We start from the raw sequence: 23,363 nt of genomic DNA, 5'->3' as shown, positions 1-23,363 counted from the left end.
GGATTCTTAACCACTGCGCCACCAGGGAAGTCCAATACCCTATATTCTTATAATGAGGTTCAATTTATACGGTATAAAACTTTTACCTACATTAATTTGTAATATTCTGTGAGGTAAATAGGACAAGTATTATCGTTCCCATTTATAGATGTTTCTCAGAATTTAAGTGACTTACGCAAGGTTATACAACGGGTAAATAGAGGAACTAAAATTATATCCTAGGGCTTCTGCCCCCTCACCTTTCTTTTAACTGTTCTGTTTTCATCTATATTAAACGTGATGTTCAGGTACAATGGAAATTCTTTTGACAGAATCATGGGGGGGGGCGGGTGTGTGTCTGTGTGTGTGTGTGTCTGTGTGTGTGTGTGTTCGTTCATGTGTTTGTTCTCTGACTTTGATTTATCAAGTATTTTTTAAAAGTACTGAGTCTTTGTGCAATACAGCGGTGCCAAATGTAAGGTTCTCCTCTCAAGTCTACAGTTTAGCTGGGACATAGGATAGAAACATGGTAAAGTTAAATTAGAGTATAAGGTGTCTGAGTGCCAATTGAGCAAAGGAGTTGGGGAAAGACTGGGGCCAGGGAGTCCAGTTGAAGTGAATGTTAATGACCTGCAAGTGATGATGGGCTGGGTATGACACACATGAGAGAAGAATCCACAGAGTTTGGTGATTATACTTGTAGGAAGGGGAGTAACTTAAGGTGACTCTGAGGTTTGGAACTGAGTGACTGGGAGAATGATAAAAATAAAGAAATCAAAGTTGGGTGTCGGTAGGAGAGGGAGTATCGTAGGTCATTGGGTAAAGTAGTTGATGACGTGTGGGGGAAGGATAGAATGATGTCTCAAAATCGAGCTCAACATCCAGGGCATCCGAAACAAATTGAGAGTTACAAGATTGACCTAGGAGAGAGCTGAGGGCTGGAGAGAGAAATGGATGAGTTGTCTGTAGAGATGTAATGACTAAGGTGGGATAGTTTGATATGTTTAGTCAAACAGCTCTCTCTTAGGCACTAGGCATCATGATAGGAGAACAATGTAGATCGACGTAGTTCTATGAGATAATAGTTACTATGGTGAGATATCCACAGGTAGGTACTCTGTGTCTATAGTCTTTTCAGGAATCAGGTTGTGTTTTCAAGAAAGTACCTCCCCACAGCACTCAATCTAGGGAGTGGTATGCACAAAGAAAATAGGAAAGAAGAATAGAGGAACTTGAGAAAATGAGGGATTTCTCTTAAAGGAGACAAGGAATCAGGTTGTTGTATTGTCATTTAAGACATAAAAACCCTCTGAATTTTGTGTGTGTGTGTGTGTGTGTGTGTGTGTTTAAGGGTAGTGCCATTTATATATATATATATATATATATATATATATATATATATATATATTTTTTTTTTTGGCTGTGTTGGGTCTCTGTTGCTGCACGCGGGCCCTCCAGCTGCTGTGAGCGGGGGCCACTTCTGCTGCGGTGCGCGGGCTTCTCATTGTGGTGGCTTCTCCTGTTGCAGAGCACGGGCTCCAGGCATATGCGGGCCTCAGCAGCTGTGGCTTGCGGGCTCCAGAGCGCAGGCTCAGCAGTCGTGGCGCACAGGCTTAGCTGCTCTGCGGCACATGGGATCTTCCTGGACCAGGGCTCGAACCTGTGTCCCCTGCATTGGCAGACGGGTTCTCAACCACTGCGCCATCCAGGGAAGTCCCTTCTTTCTTTTTTTTTTAAAATAACCAGTTTTCAGTACCCTAGTTGCACTGTCACATTTTCCTTTTCTGCATTCCTGGACAGATAAAAGTTTCCCTATGTACTGAGCTCACTGTCTTATAGTCTCAGAATATACAGATGAGTGCAGAGATGATAGAAACCAATAATACCCCATATTAAAACTGATCACTGGGGGGACTTGCCTGTGGCTCAGTGGTTAAGAATCTGCCTGCTACTGCAGGGGGCACGGGTTTGAGCCCTGGTCTGGGAAGATCCCACGTGCCACAGGGCAAGTAAGCCCGTGAGCCACAACTACTGAGCCTGCACTCTAGAGCATGAGAGCCACAACTACTGAGCCCATGCGCCACAACTACTGAAGCCCACATGCCTAGAGCCCATGCTCCACAACAAGAGAAGCCACCACAATAAGAAGCCCGTGCACCACATGAAGAGTAGCCCCCACTGGCCACAACTAGAGAAAGCCCGCGCGCAGCAACGAAGACCCAACACAGCCAAAAAAATAAAAATAAAAAAATTGATCACTGGGAATTCCCTGGTGGTCCAGTGGTTAGGACACCGCGCTTCCACTGCAGGGGGCTCGGGTTCAATCCCTGGTTGGGGAACTAAGATGCTGCATGCTGCAAGGTGCGGCCCCCCAAAAATATGCTGGATGCAATAAATGTTTAAAAAAAAACAAAAACAAGACTGATCACTGTCTTTCATTTTTATTGGGAGCTAAAGGAAATCATCATTTGAATAGGCTACTGAATGCCCTGCCCCTGTTTTCTGTCCTGTAGCATTTAGAAATATTTGTCTTTTTTGTCATATTGTTAAAACCCATGGGCATCTCCATGACTTCCACATCTCTTCCTACCAGTTTTAATGCTATTCTTTTAGTTTTGTTCTTAGTTTAGAGGAAGAGCTTTGTAATAAATTTGTTGGTCTGGTTGCTTAGCAGCTTGCCGTGATTATGTAGCTTGGAACAGATACATTGCCATTTGAAAATCTTGGTTTCCAGCCCTGATTCATGTATATATTGCAACCAAGCTTGGAATTGAAAGCTTTTTTGCTATTAGAGCAACCATCATACAAGTACAGATGAATAAGTCTGTAGCATTTAATAGAAAATATCTTTATGTTTATATATTCCTTTTTCCTTTGTGTTTTTTCTGCCCTTTCTTGCTCTCATAGCTTATGGTACAATCTTACAAACATTGTAAAATCACTAAACCTTCGTAAAAGAGTTCTTAAAATTTTATTTAGATGCATGAAAAAAGGGCCTGGACTAGAATGTTGAAGGGGTGATTAGGAGAAACATAAGAAGAATCCTTTAATGGTGTTTCTGAGAACATTCAATTTTCAAATGAAACTTGATTTTTTAATTTCATTTCCTTGATAATTTTCATAAAATCCCGCTGATTTCTTTCTTTTTTGAAGATCTTAGTTCCTTAAAGTGTTCCCAGTTAAAGTCTATTTGGAATAGAACTGCCTGTAAGGACACCATTTTTAATGTAATATCAGCAAGTCTTTGCGGGGGGGAAATATGAAGCCTGAAATTCACTATTACAGAACACAGTAGCAAATGATTTTTCCTTTGCCCTTCTAACTGTGAAGGTGGTGTATTGTCTCCTTGATGCCAGAATATGGTACAACATAATCCTTTGCCTATACTTAGTATAAATTTATTAGACATAGTCCCTGCACGCAGTCCAGCAGAGAGCCCTGCATTACAGAAATAATTCTTGAGCTGCTGAGCTGGCAATTTCCCCACTTAATCACTTGTGTGACGTCATCTGCGCTGTTGGTAGGAAATGTGCTGACCATGTACTGCGTTTTAAAAGGCAGTTGCAACAGGGGTACTAGCTAAAGATGAAATTAAAAATAAACCTTTTAAGTTACATGGAAGGTCTCCAAAGTGCAGCAGGATTAAAGTGGAAAAAATGTTATATTGATAGGCTTGACTAAGTAGTTGGTCACCTAGTAATCAACTGACATACTTGTCCCTAATTGCTTCTCAGCTCCAGAGTGATTGCAGAGTGGAGGAAAAGAAATAGGCAGGAAGGGGTGTTATATTCAGGGGACTGAAATGCGTTTGTAATTTTCAAATGAGTCTTAAACATTCCAACTTTGTTTTTATAATAAGGATTACAAAAAACATCAGTTGTTAGCTCGAGATTCTCATAGTGGTAGCTACACATGCAAGAGTCCAGATGTTAGTCACTGATCACTGTACTGGATTGCTCCTGAATCTTTTGTCTGGGGGAGATGGCAGGACCCCTAATGTATATTTGATTTCTTGGCAGAAAGATGGATACTTTGATGCTGAATATGCGGAATCTGTTTGAGCAGCTTGTACGCCGGATGGAGATTCTCAGTGAAGGAAATGAAGTCCGTAAGTCATTCTGAGCTGGCCTGTGTGAAGAGAAAAAACAGATTTCAGATTTCGGTTTTCTGCAAAGCCAAAGTGTATTCCAATCCTAAAATTGTTTTTCACTTGAGTTATCTAAAAAGAAAATGATGGTCACTTATCTATGGTCAAAGCTTAATGGACACTCATTCTAAATGGTCACTTATTTTTCTGTAGTTGTTTTTAAATGGGTTTTACCCAGACTTTTTTCATTATCAGGGTTCTCTTTTCACTACATAGTTGGCATTAGTCGTCAGTTTTATTTTCTTATCACAAACTGGGCAAAATCTACTGAATTTCTAAGGATGTTGCCTTTTTTCTTCAGAGTAGTAGTTGTCTACATTTTTTATCTTGGGTTTTCCCTGTGTTCTATAAAACATTTTCAATTGAAGAGGAGAAAAATGACAGTTTCTTTTTGAAGGAGGGACAGTTCATCTGCTTTCACCTACCTATTTGATGCTTAGTAATAAAGGGTTAAGGTTGGGTGGAGAGCTGGGAAGAAAAAGGTGGTGACACAGTAGTCTTCTGGGAAGTAGATTAGTGAGAAAGAAAGGTGGGGCTGATAGCACTGACCTAAGTGATGTAAGGGAATTTTTCTTTACCAGCTTTTCTTTGTGTTACCATGCTCTCCTATTTCAGGTTTTCATGTATACCTAATTTAGCGGGTGTTGCTGTTAAGTCAGTCTCATTGGTACAAAAGTAATGCAAGAACTGTGTCTTGAACTTAAAAAGAAAACAATCTCCATAGTACTTAGTAATGGTGTCTTGCTTGTGCCATTCAATATTTTCTTTAATTTGATTCATGTTTTTGATAGCTCTCATCTACTTACAGGTCTTTCAAAACAATATTCTATTTTTCTCTCTCTAATAGCTGTTGCATGACCCTATCGTCTGGTACCAACTCAATAACCATGATGGCATACTAATTAGGCTTCTCTTTGAGGTCACATCATCTCAGAAGATGGATTGCTTTGGAGTCTAGTGGGGAGGAGTATTGAATAAGAGATCTTAAAATTCAGGTTCACTCAGCAAATAATGGCTTTATGGAAAAAAGTAGGGTTTGAGTTGAGCCTTATATTAGGTATAGGGTAGGATCCCAACAGACAGACATGAAAGAAGGCATTTAGGGTCAGGGGAGCCACCTGAGTGGAGACAAGAGGGTGTGGAGTGTGAGGGGAATAAGAGTAAGGGGAAGTGGTTTAATCAGAACCGTGCTTTTAGAAGGTTACCCTGACAGAGGTGGAGGCTGCATCAGAAGTGGAGGCTGGGAGGTTGATTAGGACATGGTTGCCATAGCTCAGGAAAGAGGCAATGGGGAGCCCCAACTGGAGTGGTGATTGTGAAGGTGGAAATAAGGAGAAATGGGTGGAAGAGATTGTGATTAAGATCTCTAGGAGGAGGCAGCTGATAGTATTTGGGGGCAGAGGGAGGAACCTGAGGTTTGGAGTCTCAGTAACTCTTGCTGGCTTTTAACTGTTATTTTTGTGTCTGTTTCTCCATCTGTAAAAAAGGAATTTTGCCATGAGGATTTCGAGATAAATGAGATACTAGTTGTGAAAATACCTTTTGAAATAATTATGCCCCCCAAAATACAAGATATTATTTTTACGAGAACCTTTATTTTATAAGCAAATTTCTATCTTCCCTTGATTTCTGTTATAAAATAGAGGTACGTTGGTTTTGTTGGTTTTTTTTTTTTTTTGCTGCGTTGGGTCTTCGTTGCTGCGCTCGGCCTTTCTCTAGTTGTGGCGAGCGGGGGCTACTCTTTGTTGAGGTGTGCAGGCTTCTCATTGCCGTGGCTTCTCTTTGTTGTGGAGCACGGGCTGTAGGCATGCGGGCTTCAGTAGTTGTAGCACACAGGCTCAGTAGTTGGGGCTCGCGGGCTCTAGAGCGCAGGCTCAGTAGTTGTGGAGCATGGGCTTCGTTGCTCCCCGGCATGTGGGAACTTCCCAGACCAGGGCTTGAACCCGTGTCCCCTGCATTGGCAGGCGGATTCTTAACCACTGCCCCACTAGGGAAGCCCAGCGGTACGTTTTGTCCCCTCTGCAAATCCCTAACTTGGAATGTTGGCTTTTTTTTTTTTTTTTTGGTCTCTGCCAGGTCTTATTTGCAGCATGTGGGCTCTTAGTTGCAGCATGTGAGATCTAGTTCCCTGACCAGGGATCAAACCCGGGCCCTCTGCATTGGGAGTGTGGAATCTTAACCACTGGACCACCAGGGAAGTCCCGGAATGTTGGCTTTTGAGGAACTAAAGTGGCTTAGTGTTTTCTAGACTCTAGAATTTCCTTTTCTGCAACCACCCCAGTCTGTCCTCTTCTTAGATCCTAGGAATTCCTCCCATCCCTCCGTGTCCCCTGACTCCTTACTCTTGCTTTTCATCATAATAACTTCATTCCTCTTTCTCCTTTTTGTATAGTTATAGTTTTTTTTTTTTTTTCAAGCTAAGTCCAAGGTTACCGAAAGATCAGAGTGAAAGTTAATATTCAAATAAAATGACTTTAATAACCTAGATACTTTATCTTTGTTTTCCCCAGTCTACATGATTTTTATCTTCTATTTTTATCATGGGACGCCTGAACTTTTTTGACGTTGGTGTGTAAATTAGGAATAAATATAACTTAATATTTATCAGGTGCCTATTGTGTGCCAACACCATACTAGGTTGGTGCTATGCTATATGCAGTAGGTGATACTAAAGTGTATGTGACATGGTGCCTGTCTTCAAGAAGATTAAGGTATTTAAGTTTCAGAGACAGGATTCTGTCTCATGAAACAGAAGATAATACAAGTATAAAAATGTATGCTTTGGGGAAGTATAGAAAAATGGAGCAAACAAATTAGGAAAGGATTCATAGAGCAGTTGGGACTAGAAAAATGGGTACATAAAGAAGAGTGGGGAATTCCCTGGCGGTCCAGTGGTTAAGACTCAGTGCTTTCACTGCTGTGGTTCCGGGTTCAACCCCTGGTCAGGGAACTAAGATCCCATAAGCTGCGTGGCACAGCCAAAAAAAAAAAAGAAGAAGAAGAGTAGGTAGGGCATTCCATTTGGAGAGCATAGCTTGATCCTAAGTGAGAAGACAGAAATGAATACAGGTCTTTCCTGGGGCAGGGACAAATTGGTTTAGCTAGAAAGAGGGTATTGGGTAGTGATGGGAAGTTTGATCAGACTGGTGAGGTGGGCCTGGATGCCTGGAGTTTAAATTTGATCTGAACAACAATTTTGCTCAGTCACTCATTTAACATTTAAGTGCCTACTATGTGCTGGGTAGAGTGTAAGGCCCTGGGGATAAAAAAGCAGAAGAGACACAGGGTCCTTGCCCTTAAGAAGCTTAGAAGGTAGTGAGAAAGACAAGAGCCTCTACAAAGGCCTTAGCAGGAGTGAGCTGAAAAAAACAGGATTTCTGGAGCTGCTTTAATCTCTTTGCTGAACTATGAACCAAGTCCTGATTTTTTTTTTTAATGGATCTAGGATTATTCTTAATTTGTTTTAAGGAAATTTCCCTTCTCCTTTCTCCTTTTTGATAGATGCATTTTGTAATTTAATATACACATAACTTTTTTAAAGAGACAATTTGAATTTAATAAACCTTTTGAATGTATACTTCATGACAGGGGCTAGTACCAAATTAAATTGTGATTCACACACTGACCAAAAAAATGCCATTTGTGTTTATTGATCGCCAGCATCAAAGTTTTTCCTGGTCTATGGTCCGAAGTGCCTTTTTGACCCATGCTAGCACAATTAGTTCATAACAGAATTGTACATAAAAGTAATATCTTAATTATGTATGCAAATGCTCTGGTTTTGGTCTAACAAACTAAACTAGTAATTTAACCATTTGTACTATTAAAATAGGAACTCCTTCCTTGAAATGAACTGATAGTTTATTTGGTTTCAGTTCTGTTATCCAATGCAGTTAGACCTGTAACGTATGCCAATTAACGAATGGGAATTAAAACCCCAATTTAATAAGACTTTTCAAGGAGTATCCTAAGGACCAAGCAAGCCAGCAAAATTAGGTCAAATGAAAATCTTTTCATTCTCAGAATTGTTTTTCAATTCAGTAAGTATTTGAGTGTGTAGGCAACACTATATTTAGAAACATTTAGTTGACCACAGTGTGGAGCTAGAAAGTTTTCAGACTGTGTAGTTGAAAAGTGTGTTTCCTGTTCTTTATTCTTTAAAATGGAAGTATCACATACATCGAAAAGTACACAAATAATAAGTGCATTGCTTGGTGAATCGCGAGAGTAAACATGGCTAAGAACCAGCTCTTGTTTTTAATTTTTTCTTATGAATCTGTAATTTTGAAATAGTTAAATTTGCACACGGATATGTTGTTTGTTTTCTTTTTGTTTAAGTTAAGGAGAAAAAAACCCTTAGTAATGTGTTCCAAACTGTTAACTAAACCAGTATATCATTTAAAACTATGTGAATTTTGTAATAATATATTTTATTTTTTGAGATCCTTGATATTTGCGTTGTCTAAGATAACTAAGTCATAATATCCTGTTTTGCTAAAATCGATTGTTTACTAAAAACCTGTTTCCATATGTATCAGATTTGGTTTCTCTAGATTGAATTGTTATCCTAATTTGTAAGTTTGAAATTTAGTCAAATTATTAAAATTGCTTTAAAAAAGCACTATATTATTTCTATGCTCTCAGGTTAAATTCAAATGGGAAAAGTACCCTTACTACCTGAGAATCTGCTAGCTTTGTGTGAATTTGGCCTAGTTTCAGCCGTAAACTGGGTTAGTTTAACCTGCAGCAGATGTACACCTTGGAAAGTTCCTCCATGATGCTGGTGGAGTGAAGCTTAGAGGTAGATTGAGGTTAACTAGAATAGTAAGGCATTATAGAATAGTCTTTGCCAGTAGCAGGTGATAAGAACGGATGCCACCAGGGTTATCATGCTTTGAGGTGCTGCCTTCCTTAGAAGGGATACTTTCTTTGCAGACATTTGAAAAGAGTCCACGTTCCTCTATCAGTGACTCACCCAAAGCTAGTATGATCTTCTCTTCCTCTGTCTTTCCAACTGGAATGTTTACATACCCTTCAGGGCTGTGTTAAACAGCAAAGGCAAATTGGCTCTTTACTTTCAAATCAGTATTTGTATAATTATATAGCTGAATGCAATTGTAGACCTAGACATCTGTAATATTAATCTATATCTACTGGAGCATACTACAGTTACATTTGAATTTGCTGTTTAACGCCTCTCTGGCACAGCAATGCGTGACTCTAAAGGAGACTGTTTTTGTTTTATAGCTGTAACTGTGCTGGTGGGTGACAGCTACCCCAAAGGTATCCCCTTTGATTGCCTTCTGTTCAGGAGCTTTTACTGTTAGTGTTACATCTGGAGCCAGGTGACTAATGACTTACTTATTCCATAGCAGATGCCACTGGCTAAGCCAAAAGTAACTGGCCTATTGAAATAGGAATTGCTCCCCACAAAGCTCTCATCCAGAGTGATGGACATATATCCAGGATCTGCTCCTGGTTATTTTCAGATGGATTTGCCCATAGTTCATCTGGTCCCTTAATTATGCATTTGGAGTAAAACTAACCAGAGGACTCATTTATTAGAGCATTTATCCTCTGTTTGGTGCTTGAATTATTAAAGTTTCCCCCTTTTCTTAGAATTTATCCAGTTGGCCAAGGACTTTGAAGAATTCCGTAAAAAGTGGCAGAGAACAGATCACGAGCTGGGCAAATACAAGGATCTTTTGATGAAAGTAGAGACTGAGCGTAGTGCTCTGGATGTTAAGCTGAAGCATGCACGCAATCAGGTGGATGTAGAGATCAAACGGAGACAGCGAGCTGAGGCTGACTGTGAAAAGCTGGTGTGTATTGTTTTTTATGCTAGAACTGTGACAGTGGGGACGGGGGAAGATCAACGGGTAATGTTTCCACTTGCCCAGGTATACCCAGTTTCTTCTACATTAAAGAACTAAAAGCAGTTTGTCTATGATTGGAGCTGAAATTGCAGCCAAGGAATCCTATTCTTCATAGGCTGAAATTTAAATTTAAAAAATTTTTTCTCCTTTAGACCTGAAACTTTTACTTAATAGACAGATTTCAAATGAGAATTTAAAGAATTAAAATTAAGGGGAAAGGCAGAGAAATAAATCCTAGCATATTTGATCTGTCTCATTGTTGATTATAAGTGCTACCTAGAACATCCTCATATAAGATGTCAATAGCTAGTACTTTGTCATTGATATAGGCAGGACAACTCTTAAGTCTTTCCTTCATCACTGCTCTTAATTTAGGGTAAAGGGATAGATGTATTCAACCAATGTGAACACTAGAACATAGAGCATTATCATTCTGATGTACTAGGGTGGGTCATGGTACAAAGGCAAGCCTTTGCTAGGAGGGACTAATTCATCTTCGTACAGTGTTAGATGCCTCAGTAAGCTCAAATTGTCTGGTTCCAGTGCATCACAGCTTTATATCCATTTTAATGCATTTTGCTCCACCATTTAGAAAGGTGGGTGGCTGCTTTGAGCTGTAGAAGAAGCCAATAATTGTCCTAATTAGCTGACACTAAAGTGTTTTTGCTATGTGAAATCTATTTTGGGACTCTCATTTTGCAGTACTGTCTTCTCTTGGATTAGCGGTTTGATCCAAAAGTCCTATAGCAGAAACCCCACTATTCTAGATGGAGTTCATTTTACCAGTCAGAAATCGGAGACACAACCTGGGCTTGTTGTGAATTAATATGCTATTGGTGTAGCAGCCTTCTTGAAGGCTCATTTGCATAATGCTGTATTTTAATGTCTTCTGGTCTGCCTGTCCCATAAATTTGAGGTGAAGCTTTCTCCCCTGGTTAGTTAGGCTGTTTTACTCTGCTTTGGTCTGTAGGAAAGACAGATTCAGCTGATTCGAGAGATGCTCATGTGTGACACATCTGGCAGCATTCAACTAAGCGAGGAGCAAAGATCAGCTCTGGCTTTTCTCAACAGAGGCCAACCATCCAGCGGCAATGCTGGGAACAAAAGGTGGGGGAACTGCATCTGTTGTTATCTGATCATAAGCAACACAGCTGTCATAAGTTCTTGTTATCTAAACTCTTAGATATACTGCTTCTGGAATGTGTGCTGAATAAAGCAGAAAAAGACTTTGGAGGAAGGGTGTGTGGGAAATAAAGGCGCAGAGGCCTCCCTCTTTATTTTATTTTTTTATTTTTCCTTAGGATGTTTCATCATGGGTAAAATTTCATGTTGATGCTGAATTGCACATCAATAACTAATCTTGCACATTGCTAAGAAACCTAAAGGTGGAAGTGGCAGTTCAGCAATACTTCCAGTATTTACTCTCTATAGAGCTCTCGTAGCTCTTCTGGTTTAGAAGGGCCTTCTGTGAGCCAAGACCAGACAATAATTTTGGTTCCACTGCATCGCTATTTAGAATAGTCTCAACCAGGCTTTCAATTTAACACCCCCAATACAATACGTAGGGAAAGGTCAGCACTCTTCTAGAGCTATTTATTTTGTTGCCTGGTTGTTTTATGGGGAATCTTTATAACTAAGAAGATGTACAGGCTTAATTTCTTAAAAAGCTAATGCTGGGTAATACTCTCTCTTGTAGAAAGCAACCACAATTGGGATCAAATTAAACTTCGCTCTTCTGCCTTGTGGATTTTTAGTAGCCTGTAGTACAGACTCAGCAGGGAATAGCACCCATACCCCTGAATGTAACTTTCAACTTCTGTTATAAGGCCTTAGCTGAAATAGCAACTGTGCTGCATGTGTGCTCCTGCACACACGCACATAGTCCCCCATGAAAACCATAAAAAGCAACCCACCACAGCTAGGGTTTGAGCTTGTAGTTATCTCCACAGGGAAGATGCTACTGTGAAATTGCTGATGTTACCTGACAAGTGTGACTTGTTCTGGTGTTGGTGGGTTTTACTTTCCAGTCTTGTTTCTAACACTACTGTTTCACTCATTTAGACTGTCAACCATTGATGAATCTGGTTCCATTTTATCAGATATCAGCTTTGACAAGACTGATGAATCGCTGGTAATGAACACTTGATTTCTGAGAGTTATCTATTTTTCTTAACCCTGCTCCCTCAGGAATCTCTCTCCTGTCCTCTCTTCTAAAATTCCCTTATTACTATTTTATTAGTTGATATGTTATAGATACTGACTAGCATTTAAAAATATAAATATAAGCTGTAAGAGACTGGCTTATATATTTAATTTTTGGAAGTGAGAATATAGAATTTAGGATTTGGCATGAAGTTAAATTTATTTAACGGATCTGTGAGCTGCCTGTATTAATTGATTACTACATCTTGACTTATTAAAACCCCAGCTAGCAAAAAAATAATAATAATAATTAGCAAGACTCTATCCAGCCAGGGTTTATTTGCTGCTCTGGGGAGAATAGACTTGTGCCTTATTTCTAAATTAAACTGGTTCTTGAGGAAAACTTAGACATACTTCACAATTAGAAGGAAACCAGTGCCCTGAAACTCCAGCCAGAAGACTGATGAAAGTTTCCAGGCACTAGATAATGCTTTGATGAACAGTGGTTCACCTGTTTAAGCTGTTTGTTACCCTGCTTTTGTGGGGCAGAACCCTTCTTGTAACTTATGGTGGTGTTTCTCCATAAAAGGTCATCTCCTGATATTTCAATCTTTGATGTTCCAGAGACTTGTAGTTTATTGGTTTATGTATCTCTCCTATTTTATTGGCTGGAAGCTAGCAAACAAAACAATAAATCAGGAGGTTATTAGTAGTTGGTTTTCTGATGATAGGAAAATAAATGACAACTACTTGTTACATAGGCAGGGTTTTATGTCCAAATTGTCAGAGTTTGACTAGGGAAATAATTGCCGTTTTGTAGATATTAGTATTAGGTATCACCTTTTTGAAATAAGGAATGACATAGTCTGGGATATGTAATAAAACTAGAATATACTACTGGCTGATTTTAGAGCTAGACCTATGATATGATATCTGTTGTAACTGAAGCTGAATCAAACAACCAGTAGCTAAATTACTTGACCATAAATTGGAGAGGTTAAATTTATTTAGCTAAGCTATATACGACTGTTTTTGGATTTTGTGTTTTCAGGGATGATCAGGATCAGGAGGTCATAGGTAGCTACTAAAAATGAATGCAAATGGTTAAAATGAGCGAAGTGAACTAGACCACAGTGAAAGACAAATAATTCTTCAGTGTCCACATGAATGTCTTTTTTAGGGCCCAAGGAGGAGGGATGATTGAGAGATGTAAAACCTAAATTAGAACTTTTAAAGTGGCTACATTGTACAGAACATCTGATTAGACGATAGCAATCCCTTAAGAGTAAGGCTCACATCTAACGCCAGCAGTATAGTGCCCAACATTCTATAAGTTCTAAAACTAATTACAAAAATAATCAGAAATAAAGGACCGGGCACCGAAGATAATCACGACAGAAGTTGATTCTTTAACCTTTTCTTGCCTTTTTGGTATTGATTCCTGATTCTATTATAATAGCTTCAATTTTGGAAAGAAAGCATGTTAACTCACTACAGCTCTATAGCTATAACATTTGAGACCCTCCCTTTCTGTCTCCCCAAATTGTGAGTTAGGTACTCTGACTCAAGAGGCCTTTAAAATTCTCTGTAAATTTATTTGTACAGGGTTTAGGGGAGGACTAACCAAAGAAAGAAATTAATACAGTTTAATTGTCAACAGGATTGGGATTCTTCTTTGGTCAAGACTTTTAAGCTGAAGAAGAGAGAAAAGAGGGTATGTATGGTTTTGTTTGGTTTTGGGGTTTTTTTGTGTTTGTTTGTTTGGTTTTACAAAGTAACAATAAAAGACTTTTCTCCAGAAATGTTGCCATTGTACTGCATTCCTGACATGTTGCTCTAGCTGTTGTTAAACACAGATTACAAGAGAATCCATGTTACAGGGGCAGTAATTGATGTTCCTTGATGTCCTAACTCAGGACAGGATCCCATCCTGTTTCACTCTTCTGGGCTGCTCTCAGTTCATTCATGGAGAGTAAAAGGATATATTTAAGTTTGTTTGAGTTGTCATATGAATTTTTATGCAGGACTTTTGTGCTCTGATATAAGTTTCAGATGAAATGTGTGTATAATGGGATATACAGAGATCTATCTTTGTGCTTGTTTAGGGTCCTTAATATGTTTCCAAAGACTTCATGTCCTTAGATAGGATTCCACTCTACTTTTTCTGGTGCTGTCATCTAAATTTTTCCAAAGCTTGCTTGTTTCTTATAGGGCACTGAGGGCATTTTTGTGTTGGTACAACTTAAGCTTCATGTGGAAATAGGCAGTGAGAGAGTGCACATTGTTATTTCCTGCAGTCCTGGTACCTAGGACTTGCATCCAAGTTATCCAATGGAATAATTTTATCTTTTGTGCTTCAGATCTTCTATTTGGCACTAAAGTTCTTGGTTTTTGCCCCATCTCTAGCGCTCTAGTAGCCGACAGTTCATTGATGGTCCCCCCGGACCTGTAAAGAAAACTCGTTCCATTGGCTCCACAGCAGACCAGGTAAGAATAGCCAGGCCAGGGCCTCCCTGGTGGCACAGTGGTTAAGAATCTCCCAGTGGTTAAGAACCCTGGGTCATGGGTTCGAACCCTAGTCTGGGAAGATCCCACATGCCGCAGAGCAGCTAAGCTCGTGTGCCACAACTGCTGAGCCCGAGTGCCACAGCTAGTGAGGCCTGCGCGCCTAGAGCCCATGCTTCGCAACAAGAGAAGCTACCACAATGAGAAGCCCACGCACTGCGACAAAGAGTAGCCCCTGCTCTCTGCAACTAGAGAAAGCTTGTGCGCAGCAACGAAGACCCAGCACAGCCATAAATAAATAAATACATAAAAGAATAGCCAGGCCAAGAGAATTGTGGTCTTGAACACATCAAAGTTTAGCGGCCCCAAGCATTAAAAATCCTAAGTCAACATTGCAGTGTTATTTTGAGAGAGATGTTCAGTGAGCGTTTTTCTGTGTAATAGGATCCTTATCATCCATATGAATAGAGTAGTAAACAGCTGTCAGCTTTATGTGTGGTTCTTAGTTGTTTGTATGTGTGTTCCTGTGACCTGTATTTCTATTTGAAAGTATGAGATTTCAACTTTAAGAGTGTTTGGGGCTGGGGGCTTAAGTCCTGACCTGAGCTAAGTCCTTAAGTTCTGACCTAATTCCTGAGACTCAGGAATTTTTTAACTATTCCAAAACACCTATAGTAGAGGGGAAATTAGATTTATCCTTCCCTCATTACAACCTTTGTTTCAGGGAAATGAATCCATAGTTGCAAAAACTACAGTTACTGTTCCCAATGATGGCGGGCCCATTGAAGCTGTGTCCACTATTGAGACTGTGCCATATTGGACCAGGAGCCGAAGGAAAACAGGTCTGCTGGGTTTGTGGCTGAATTGCCTGTGTAAAACAACTGGTAAAATCTGGGGAGAATTGGTTTCTTAGAACCCTCATGAGGCAGGGGTTGGATGTTTTGGGTAGTTGCTTACTGAGGGCCAGAGCACTGTTTGTGTCATGCCCTGCCTTTGGCTTGCTAGCCTGGCCTACACCACTATATAACTTGTTTCTCTGGAAACAGTTTTTTGCATAGCCATTGTATTCACTTCTGATTATTGTTACAGATTACTGGTTATCTACCAGTTATATTAAAATTGGGGTTAAAAATCCAGAAGGGGGAATTCCCTGGTGGTCCAGTGGTTAGGACTCTGCGCTTTCTGCCGAGGGCCCGGGTTCAATCCCTGGTCGGGCAACTGAGACGCCACAAGCCATGCAGCGCAACAAAAAGAAAAAAAAAATTCAGAAGGAACAAAATACCTAAGACACAAAGCTTAGAGTTGCCTGCTTTCTAGGTACTTTACAGCCTTGGAATAGTGACTCCACCTTGAGCAGCAGGCAGCTGGAGCCAAAAACCGACACAGACGGCTCCAGCACTCCACAAAGCAATGGAGGGATGCGCCTGCATGACTTTGTCTCTAAGACGGTAAATCTGGGATTGCTGCTGCTCTTGGGCACATCTACTTTTTAAATTGTGGGAGTAATATTTACTAGCAACAAATTTAAATACTTTAGTGTTGTAAAGTTAAATGTCGAATTTCCTTCCTCCTTCTTATCCCACTTTCCAGGGTTACAGAGGGTGTGTATCTTTCCGTTCTGTGAGTAATATTAAATTAAAAGAAAGCAACTTTTCAGAAGCAGTTGTTTGTGCTTTTTAGTGACATGTATTTACATTTCATGCTTGAACATGGCATGTTTTAACTTTGTCCCACTTGATTTACTCATAAAAACCCGAGCAAACTGACTGAGGCTCAGAGGAATTAACTGACTTGTTTGAGCCACAGGATAGTAAGTAGCAAAGTTAACATGGGGGTTTTCTGACTCCTTGCCAACAAATTCTTTCCACTACTGTACAGTGATCCCTTGCAGCTGGATGCCCTTATGCAAGTTACTTAGCCACCTTTTGCTTCTGTTTCCTTATCTTAAAAAAATTATAGGATTATTGTGAGAATTACACAAGTAAATATGTGTAAAGGGATGAGGAAGTTGTTTGGCACATGCTAAGTGCTTAATAAACATTGGTTGATAATGATGATAATTTTCTAATTCATACTACTTCCTGTTTCATCCTCAGGTTATTAAACCCGAATCTTGTGTACCATGTGGAAAGCGAATAAAGTTTGGCAAGCTGTCTCTGAAGTGTCGAGACTGTCGTGTGGTCTCTCATCCAGAATGTCGGGACCGCTGTCCCCTTCCCTGCATTCCTACCCTGATAGGGACACCTGTCAAGATCGGAGAAGTATGTATGACCTGTGGGAACCATCATTGTGTTATGGCTTCTTTAGCTTTTAAAAGCTTTAGGTCATTTTTTTCAAAAATTAATGATGCCACATATATTTTTTCCCACAAATAATGAATAGAAATTGTAAAATGTTAACCTGCAGCAGAATCCTATTTGGGTTTGTCTGTCTGTTTAGTAACCTTTCTAAACCAAACTCCTCTTCCTTTTCCTTCCCTCCCTTCCCCTTTCTCTCTCCCTCCCTTTCCTTGTTTTCATCCTATTTTCCTTCTCCCTTCCCTCCCCCGCTTCGTTTTCTCTGCCTCCTCCTTCCCCTCCCCATCCCATCCGATTTTGTAAAATTTCAAACATATACAAAAGTAGAGAGGTTAATATAACTAACCCTAGCTCCTATCACTCAACTTCCACGATCACTGATTCGTGTCCAGTCTTGATTTATTAATACCCCCATCTACTCTTCACCCTGTTCAGTGAATTATTTTGAAGCAAATCCCAGCCATCATGTAATTTCATCTTTGACTATTCTTTTTCTTATGTTAGAGATATTCCATACTATGCTCTTTAGATTATTTCTAAAGTTTGATTCATTAAGAAATTATTGTTATAAGCAACAGTAGCAAGAATCAAAACAAAATGGCTATGCTGCTACCCAGCCTCCAGCAAATCAAAGGTTACTTTTCTTTAATCTTAAGAGTTCTTATCCATGCATGTAATTTTTTACAAATTTTCTGTATTCTAATATAGAACCATGGAGTTCTCTCCTACAGATAGGTTTGTGTCATGATCAACTGTGAGTTAGTTGTGTTAAATAATTTTTCTTACTAAGAATAATTACAGTATAGAAAAGGCTTTCTTTTTTAGAGTAATAAATTAGTTTATATTATACTCCATACCTGTGATCTCATTATTGCTTTCTTTCTGATGCCCTTGACTATAAGAGGAGCAGGGGCAGAGTTGTAGCTAGTGGTCTTTTATTACTTGTTCATGCAAGAGTGTGGTATATGTGACCATAAATCAGTCCTGGTGTGGAGGTAGGAAAATAATTGAGTCTTTGTTTTAATACATGCTTTGGGAAGAGGAATTTAAAAGTAAACATGATGTCCCAGCCTGAATATTAGTCTGGGGATGGCTCTTTCCATTGGTCTTCATCTGCTGGTCTAAGTGGTGTAAATACTAATTTTAAACTTGCCTTTTTCAGGGAATGCTGGCAGATTATGTGTCCCAGACTTCTCCAATGATCCCTTCAATTGTTGTCCACTGTGTAAATGAGATTGAGCAGAGAGGGCTGACCGAGGTAAGAGTCCACCCTTGGAGACGGTGAATTTGTTACTTGTGTCAGTAATTAAGAGGTTTTTAACTGAAAGTGTCATCTTGATAATAGACAGGCCTGTATCGGATCTCAGGCTGTGACCGGACAGTAAAAGAGCTGAAAGAGAAATTCCTCAGAGTGAAAACTGTACCCCTCCTCAGCAAAGTGGATGACATCCATGCTATCTGTAGCCTCCTGAAAGACTTCCTTCGAAACCTCAAAGAACCCCTTCTGACCTTTCGGCTAAACAAGACCTTTATGGAAGCAGCAGGTAAGGGCAGATCTTAATACTTAAATGTGGGACTTCCCTGATGGTCCAGTGGTTAAGATCCCGCACTCCCAATGCAGGGGGCCTGGGTTCGATCCCTGGTCAGGGAACTAGATCCCCACATGCTGCAACTAAAAGATTCCGCGTGCCGCAACAAAGATCCTGCACCCAGCAGCCGCAGCTAAGACCCGGTGCAGCCAAATGAATTTAAAAAAAAAAAAAAAAACCCTTAAATGTGAGTCCCATGGGGCAGGAATTTTTGACTTTTCTGTTTCCTGTTTTCTGTTTTATCCCCTGCCTGGTACGTGCCTGAAACATAGCAGTTGCTCAGATACTTTGATGGATGAATAACTCTATCCACGTTCCCCACGGCTATCCTCTTCCTGTCTAAACTGTATAGGGTCCTAACAGGTTTTTTTGTTGTTGCTTTGTGTTGTGTTTTTGGTCAAGTTTTAGGTTGTCCTTTTGAACTTGGAGCCATCTTTGATTTTTTTTACCTCACGCCCAGCATCTAATCCATTGGCAAATCATGTCAACAAAGGCCCTGTAAATATATCTTAAATTTAAACTGTGTCACTCCTATTATTATCTTGACCTCTCTTACCCTGGAGTGATGTAAGAACCTACTGGTTTTCCTGTTTCTACTCTTGCCCTCTACAGTATAATCTTCACACAGAAGCTAGAGTGGTCCTTTTAAAATTTAAGTTAGGTAATGTCCCTTCTGTCCTCAGTATTCTCCAAAGTCTTCCCAAAAGTCTCAGAATAAAATCCACAGTCCTTAAGAAGCCCCAAAGACCTCACATGATTTGGGTCCTGGCAACATCATTTCTTTCAACACTCTTCCCCTCCTTTCTTCTTTTCTAGTTACACTGGAATTCTTGCAGTTCTTAAAACATAACCAAGCTTACTCCCATCGAGGCCATCATGTTTGTTGTCTCAGCCTGGAGTGATTTGCTCCTTTATTTCCTTTCAGGTTTCTTTTTGGATAGCTTGTCCTCAGAAACACCTTTCCTGACCACCTTGTCAGAAAGAACAGCTACCATTACTTTCTAGTTTCTTGCCTGCCTTACTGTTTATTATACGTATCACTGTCTGATAGGTATTTGCTTTTTGACTGACTCCTCCGGTAGCATGAGGCAAGGTCCTTTGTTTAGTTCTGCTTGATCCTGAGCACTTAGAACAGTGCCTGGCACATAGTAGACTCTTAACATGTTTTGTGAACGAATACCTTCTTAATAATTGTAGTCACTGCACTTATATGTCTGCATTCCTGGAAACATGAGTTTCCAGCTGCTTTCCCTAACTGCAAGAGCTGGTTTTTTAAGAGTTCTGATTTCTAATATTGAGCTGTTGGCCAGTATCCTGCTTGTTAATGAAACTAGAGTCTGGTGCAGTCATGAACCTAATCAGAAGTTTCAGAAGCTTACTGTATAGATGAGACTTTGTGATCGATAACTTGGAAGGCCCGCTGTCAAAGGAAAGAAGTCTAGGCCTCTTGGTACTTTCTTTTCATTTATAGAAATCACAGATGAGGACAACAGCATAGCTGCCATGTACCAGGCTGTTGGTGAACTGCCCCAGGCCAACAGAGACACATTAGCTTTCCTCATGATTCACTTGCAGAGGTGAGTAGAGCAGAAATTTGTCTCTGGGAGTCAGGGAATTTTGCCAAGGGGAAGAGAATGGGGTTGGGTGTTAGAGAGGGAATGTGAGGGCTGAATTGTTTTCCTATAGATCTTATATTTTGATCTGCTTTTAAGCAGAGGGACAAGTCTTCTAATTTAATGCTCTTTTACTTAGAGTGGCTCAGAGCCCAAGCACTAAAATGGATGTTGCCAATCTGGCTAAAGTCTTTGGCCCTACAATAGTTGCCCATGCTGTGCCCAATCCAGATCCAGTGATAATGTTACAGGACATCAAGCGTCAGCCCAAGGTAAGCAAGCATGTATGTCTATATACGTGAACTTGTGTAACATAACAGGAGAGAATGGTGAGAGGTAAAAGCCCTGAGCATTGGAAGTTTGCTAACATATTTGATGGCGTTTAGGTGGTAGAGCGCCTGCTTTCACTACCCCTGGAATACTGGAGTCAGTTCATGATGGTGGAACAAGAGAACATTGACCCCATGCATGTCATCGAAAACTCAAATGCCTTTTCAACACCACAGACCCCAGATGTTAAAGGTAAGGCAAGGCCTAAGGTGTGCTTTTTAAAGGGCCTGACTCCCTCTCTGGTTTTTGGTCAGGTGCCCTCTCCTTGCCTTTGCTAGAGCTGTTTGAAATGTATATTCTTCAATAAAATTAAAATAATTTTGAGAATGATAAAGAAAAATTTGTACAGTTCCATCCTATTTTTTTTTTCACTTTTCCATATTCTCCTTTCTTTACCCATATGGATATTTTTAAAAAATATAGATAGACTAAGTTAGATATAATTATTTCTTATTTTACTTAGCATTTTGTGAGAACTTTCTCTGTTACTATATAATCTTATTTATCATTTTTATGGTTGTAAACTAGAATTTGCTTAAATATTCTATTAGGTATTGATGTTGTTTTTCAACTTTTCATAATTACATATAGTGATGCCATCAACATTATATGTATGTACCTTTTTTTTCCTAATGATAAATTCCCAGGAGTGGGAATTACTGAATTAAAAGTTTTAAACATTTTTGTTTCTTGGTATGTTTTACCAACTTGATTTCTTTCTTTCTTTCTTTAATATAGATTTTAAAAATAAATGTATGTATGTATGTATGTATTTATTTATTTAACTTATGACTGCATTGGGTCTTCGTTGCTGCGCGCGGGCTTTCTTTAGTTGTGGCAAGTGTGGGCTACTCTTCATTGCGGTGCATGGGCTTCTCATTGCAATGGGTTTTCTTGTTGGGGAGCATGGGCTCTAGGTGCATGGGCTTCAGTAGTTGTGGTGCACAGGCTTTAGTAGTTGTGGCTCGCGGGCTTAGTTGCTCCGCGGTATGTGGGATCTTCCTGGACCAGGGCTTGAACCCGTGTCCCCTGCACTGGCAGGTGGATTCTTAACCACCGTCCCACCAGGGAAGCCCCAACTTGATTTTTTAAAGGCTTTTGCCAGTTTGTACTGCCACCAAAAATATATGAGGCTGGTTTCATTCCAACTTCACTGGCTTCGGAGACCTATTCTTTCATTATTGCAAATTCCTTTTTTTTTGCGGTACGCGGGCCTCTCACTGTCGTGACCTCTCCCGTTGCGGAGCACAGGCTCCGGACGCGCAGGCTCAGCGGCCATGGCTCACGGGCCCAGCTGCTCGGCGGCATGTGGGATCTTCCCGGACCGGGGCACGAACCCGTGTCCCCTGCATCGGCAGGCGGACTCTCAACCACTGCGCCACCAGGGAAGCCCCGCAAGTTCCTTTTTAAGGGAGCATATTGTTTTTTCTAGTATAGGAAAAATCAAATAGATGTTAGATTTGTGAAGTTTGGAGTTTGAGAATGGCTTAACTCAGAAAATGAGTGTGAGAATGGCTTAACTCAGAAAATGAATGTCAACTACTCACTGAGCAGTTGCTTGCATAGTTCAAAAAATATACTGGGGCTTCCCTGGTGGCGCAGTGGTTGAGAGTCTGCTTGCCAATGCAGGGGACACGGGTTCGAGCCCTGGTCTGGGAAGATCCCACGTGCCGCGGAGCAACTAGGCCCGTGAGCCACAACTGCTGAGCCTGCGCGTCTGGAGCCTGTGCTCCGCAACAAGAGAGGCCGCGATAGTGAGAGGCCCGCGCACCGCGATGAAGAGTGGCCCCCGCTCACCGCAACTAGAAAAAGCCCTCGCACAGAAACGAAGACGCAACACAGCCATAAATAAATAAATAAAATTTTAAAAAATTATATATATATATATATATATATATATATATATATACTGGTGTGTTATAAAATGATGACAAAACTGACCTCTGGGACTTTGCTAGGTCTCTAACCTTAACTCTTAAGTGTTTCACAGGATATTCAGCTTAATACTGGCTGCCTGCAAGAGTGCTTTCTTTTTTCCCTTCCTTTAAAAATATGTCTTACCTTTGATTGAAGTGAGTTTACTGGGGCCTGTGACCACTCCTGAGCATCAGTTCCTCAAGACGCCTTCATCCAGCTCCCTGTCACAGAGAGTCCGCTCCACCCTCACCAGGAACACTCCCAGGTATGCAAAATTGGTCTGCTCAGGAAATAAAAAATGACTGCTTCCTTAGACTTCTTTCCCATCATGCTGAAGCTTACTGAAAGAAAAATTGAATTAGATCTTAGCTAGCAGCTCGACTTTAAAAGCCCCTTTTTAAAAAGGGTCTGAAGGTCTTTACTGTTTCCTCTCCCTCATCTCAGGTGACAAAGAATAGCTTACAGAGTAGTTGTTGAGGGTTTCCTACTTTAATTGATTATGTCAAGTAATGTTATAGTTGTTTATCATTTTTTATAGAATACTTTTCCAGTTCATTCTCTTTTTCTTTAGATTTGGGAGCAAAAGCAAGTCTGCCACCAACCTAGGACGACAAGGCAATTTTTTTGCTTCTCCAATGCTCAAGTGAAGTCACGTCTCCTGTTACTTGCCAGTGTTTACCGACTACAAGGAAGGGCGCACCTGTACTCTGCTCTGCAGCCTCCTGTACTCATTACTACTTTTAGCATTCTCCAGGCTTTTAATCAAGTTTAATTGTGCATGGGGGTTTTATGAAAACTATTTATATCTCCTTCTCCTCAAGTAATGTAATATCAACACCTTGTGCTGTCATCGGGAGCTTTTAGATGGGAGATCTTTACAGGGGTAGAAGTGGGGTATGAAATTCGTTGTGATTCTTTTGGGGGCTGGGGGTACATCCCTTTGCCTTAAAGCCAAATTCTCTCATGTA

General features: G+C 40.3%; 1 protein-coding gene across 1 annotated transcript; it reads left to right on the top strand.

Annotated features, from left to right (window-relative positions):
• Positions 1–4,002: 4,002 nt before the first annotated feature.
• On the top strand, positions 4,003–23,042 carry RACGAP1 (Rac GTPase activating protein 1; the record flags this gene model as incomplete). Its single annotated transcript, XM_082849579.1, has 16 exons — positions 4,003–4,087; positions 9,746–9,948; positions 10,973–11,109; positions 12,064–12,133; positions 13,805–13,858; positions 14,551–14,631; positions 15,374–15,491; positions 15,967–16,097; positions 16,746–16,910; positions 18,109–18,204; positions 18,292–18,490; positions 20,007–20,112; positions 20,288–20,420; positions 20,535–20,670; positions 22,552–22,660; positions 22,967–23,042. The coding sequence occupies 16 exons, from the start codon at positions 4,003–4,005 to the stop codon at positions 23,040–23,042; spliced, it is 1,899 nt and encodes a 632-aa protein (XP_082705705.1).
• Positions 23,043–23,363: the final 321 nt, after the last annotated feature.

This window comes from Leucopleurus acutus (assembly GCF_964270905.1).
Source record: "Leucopleurus acutus genome assembly, chromosome: 11".
Taxonomy (NCBI): domain Eukaryota; kingdom Metazoa; phylum Chordata; class Mammalia; order Artiodactyla; family Delphinidae; genus Leucopleurus; species Leucopleurus acutus.
The sequence above is the reverse complement of the archived record's forward strand: the minus strand, read 5'-3'. Positions and strand labels throughout refer to the sequence as shown.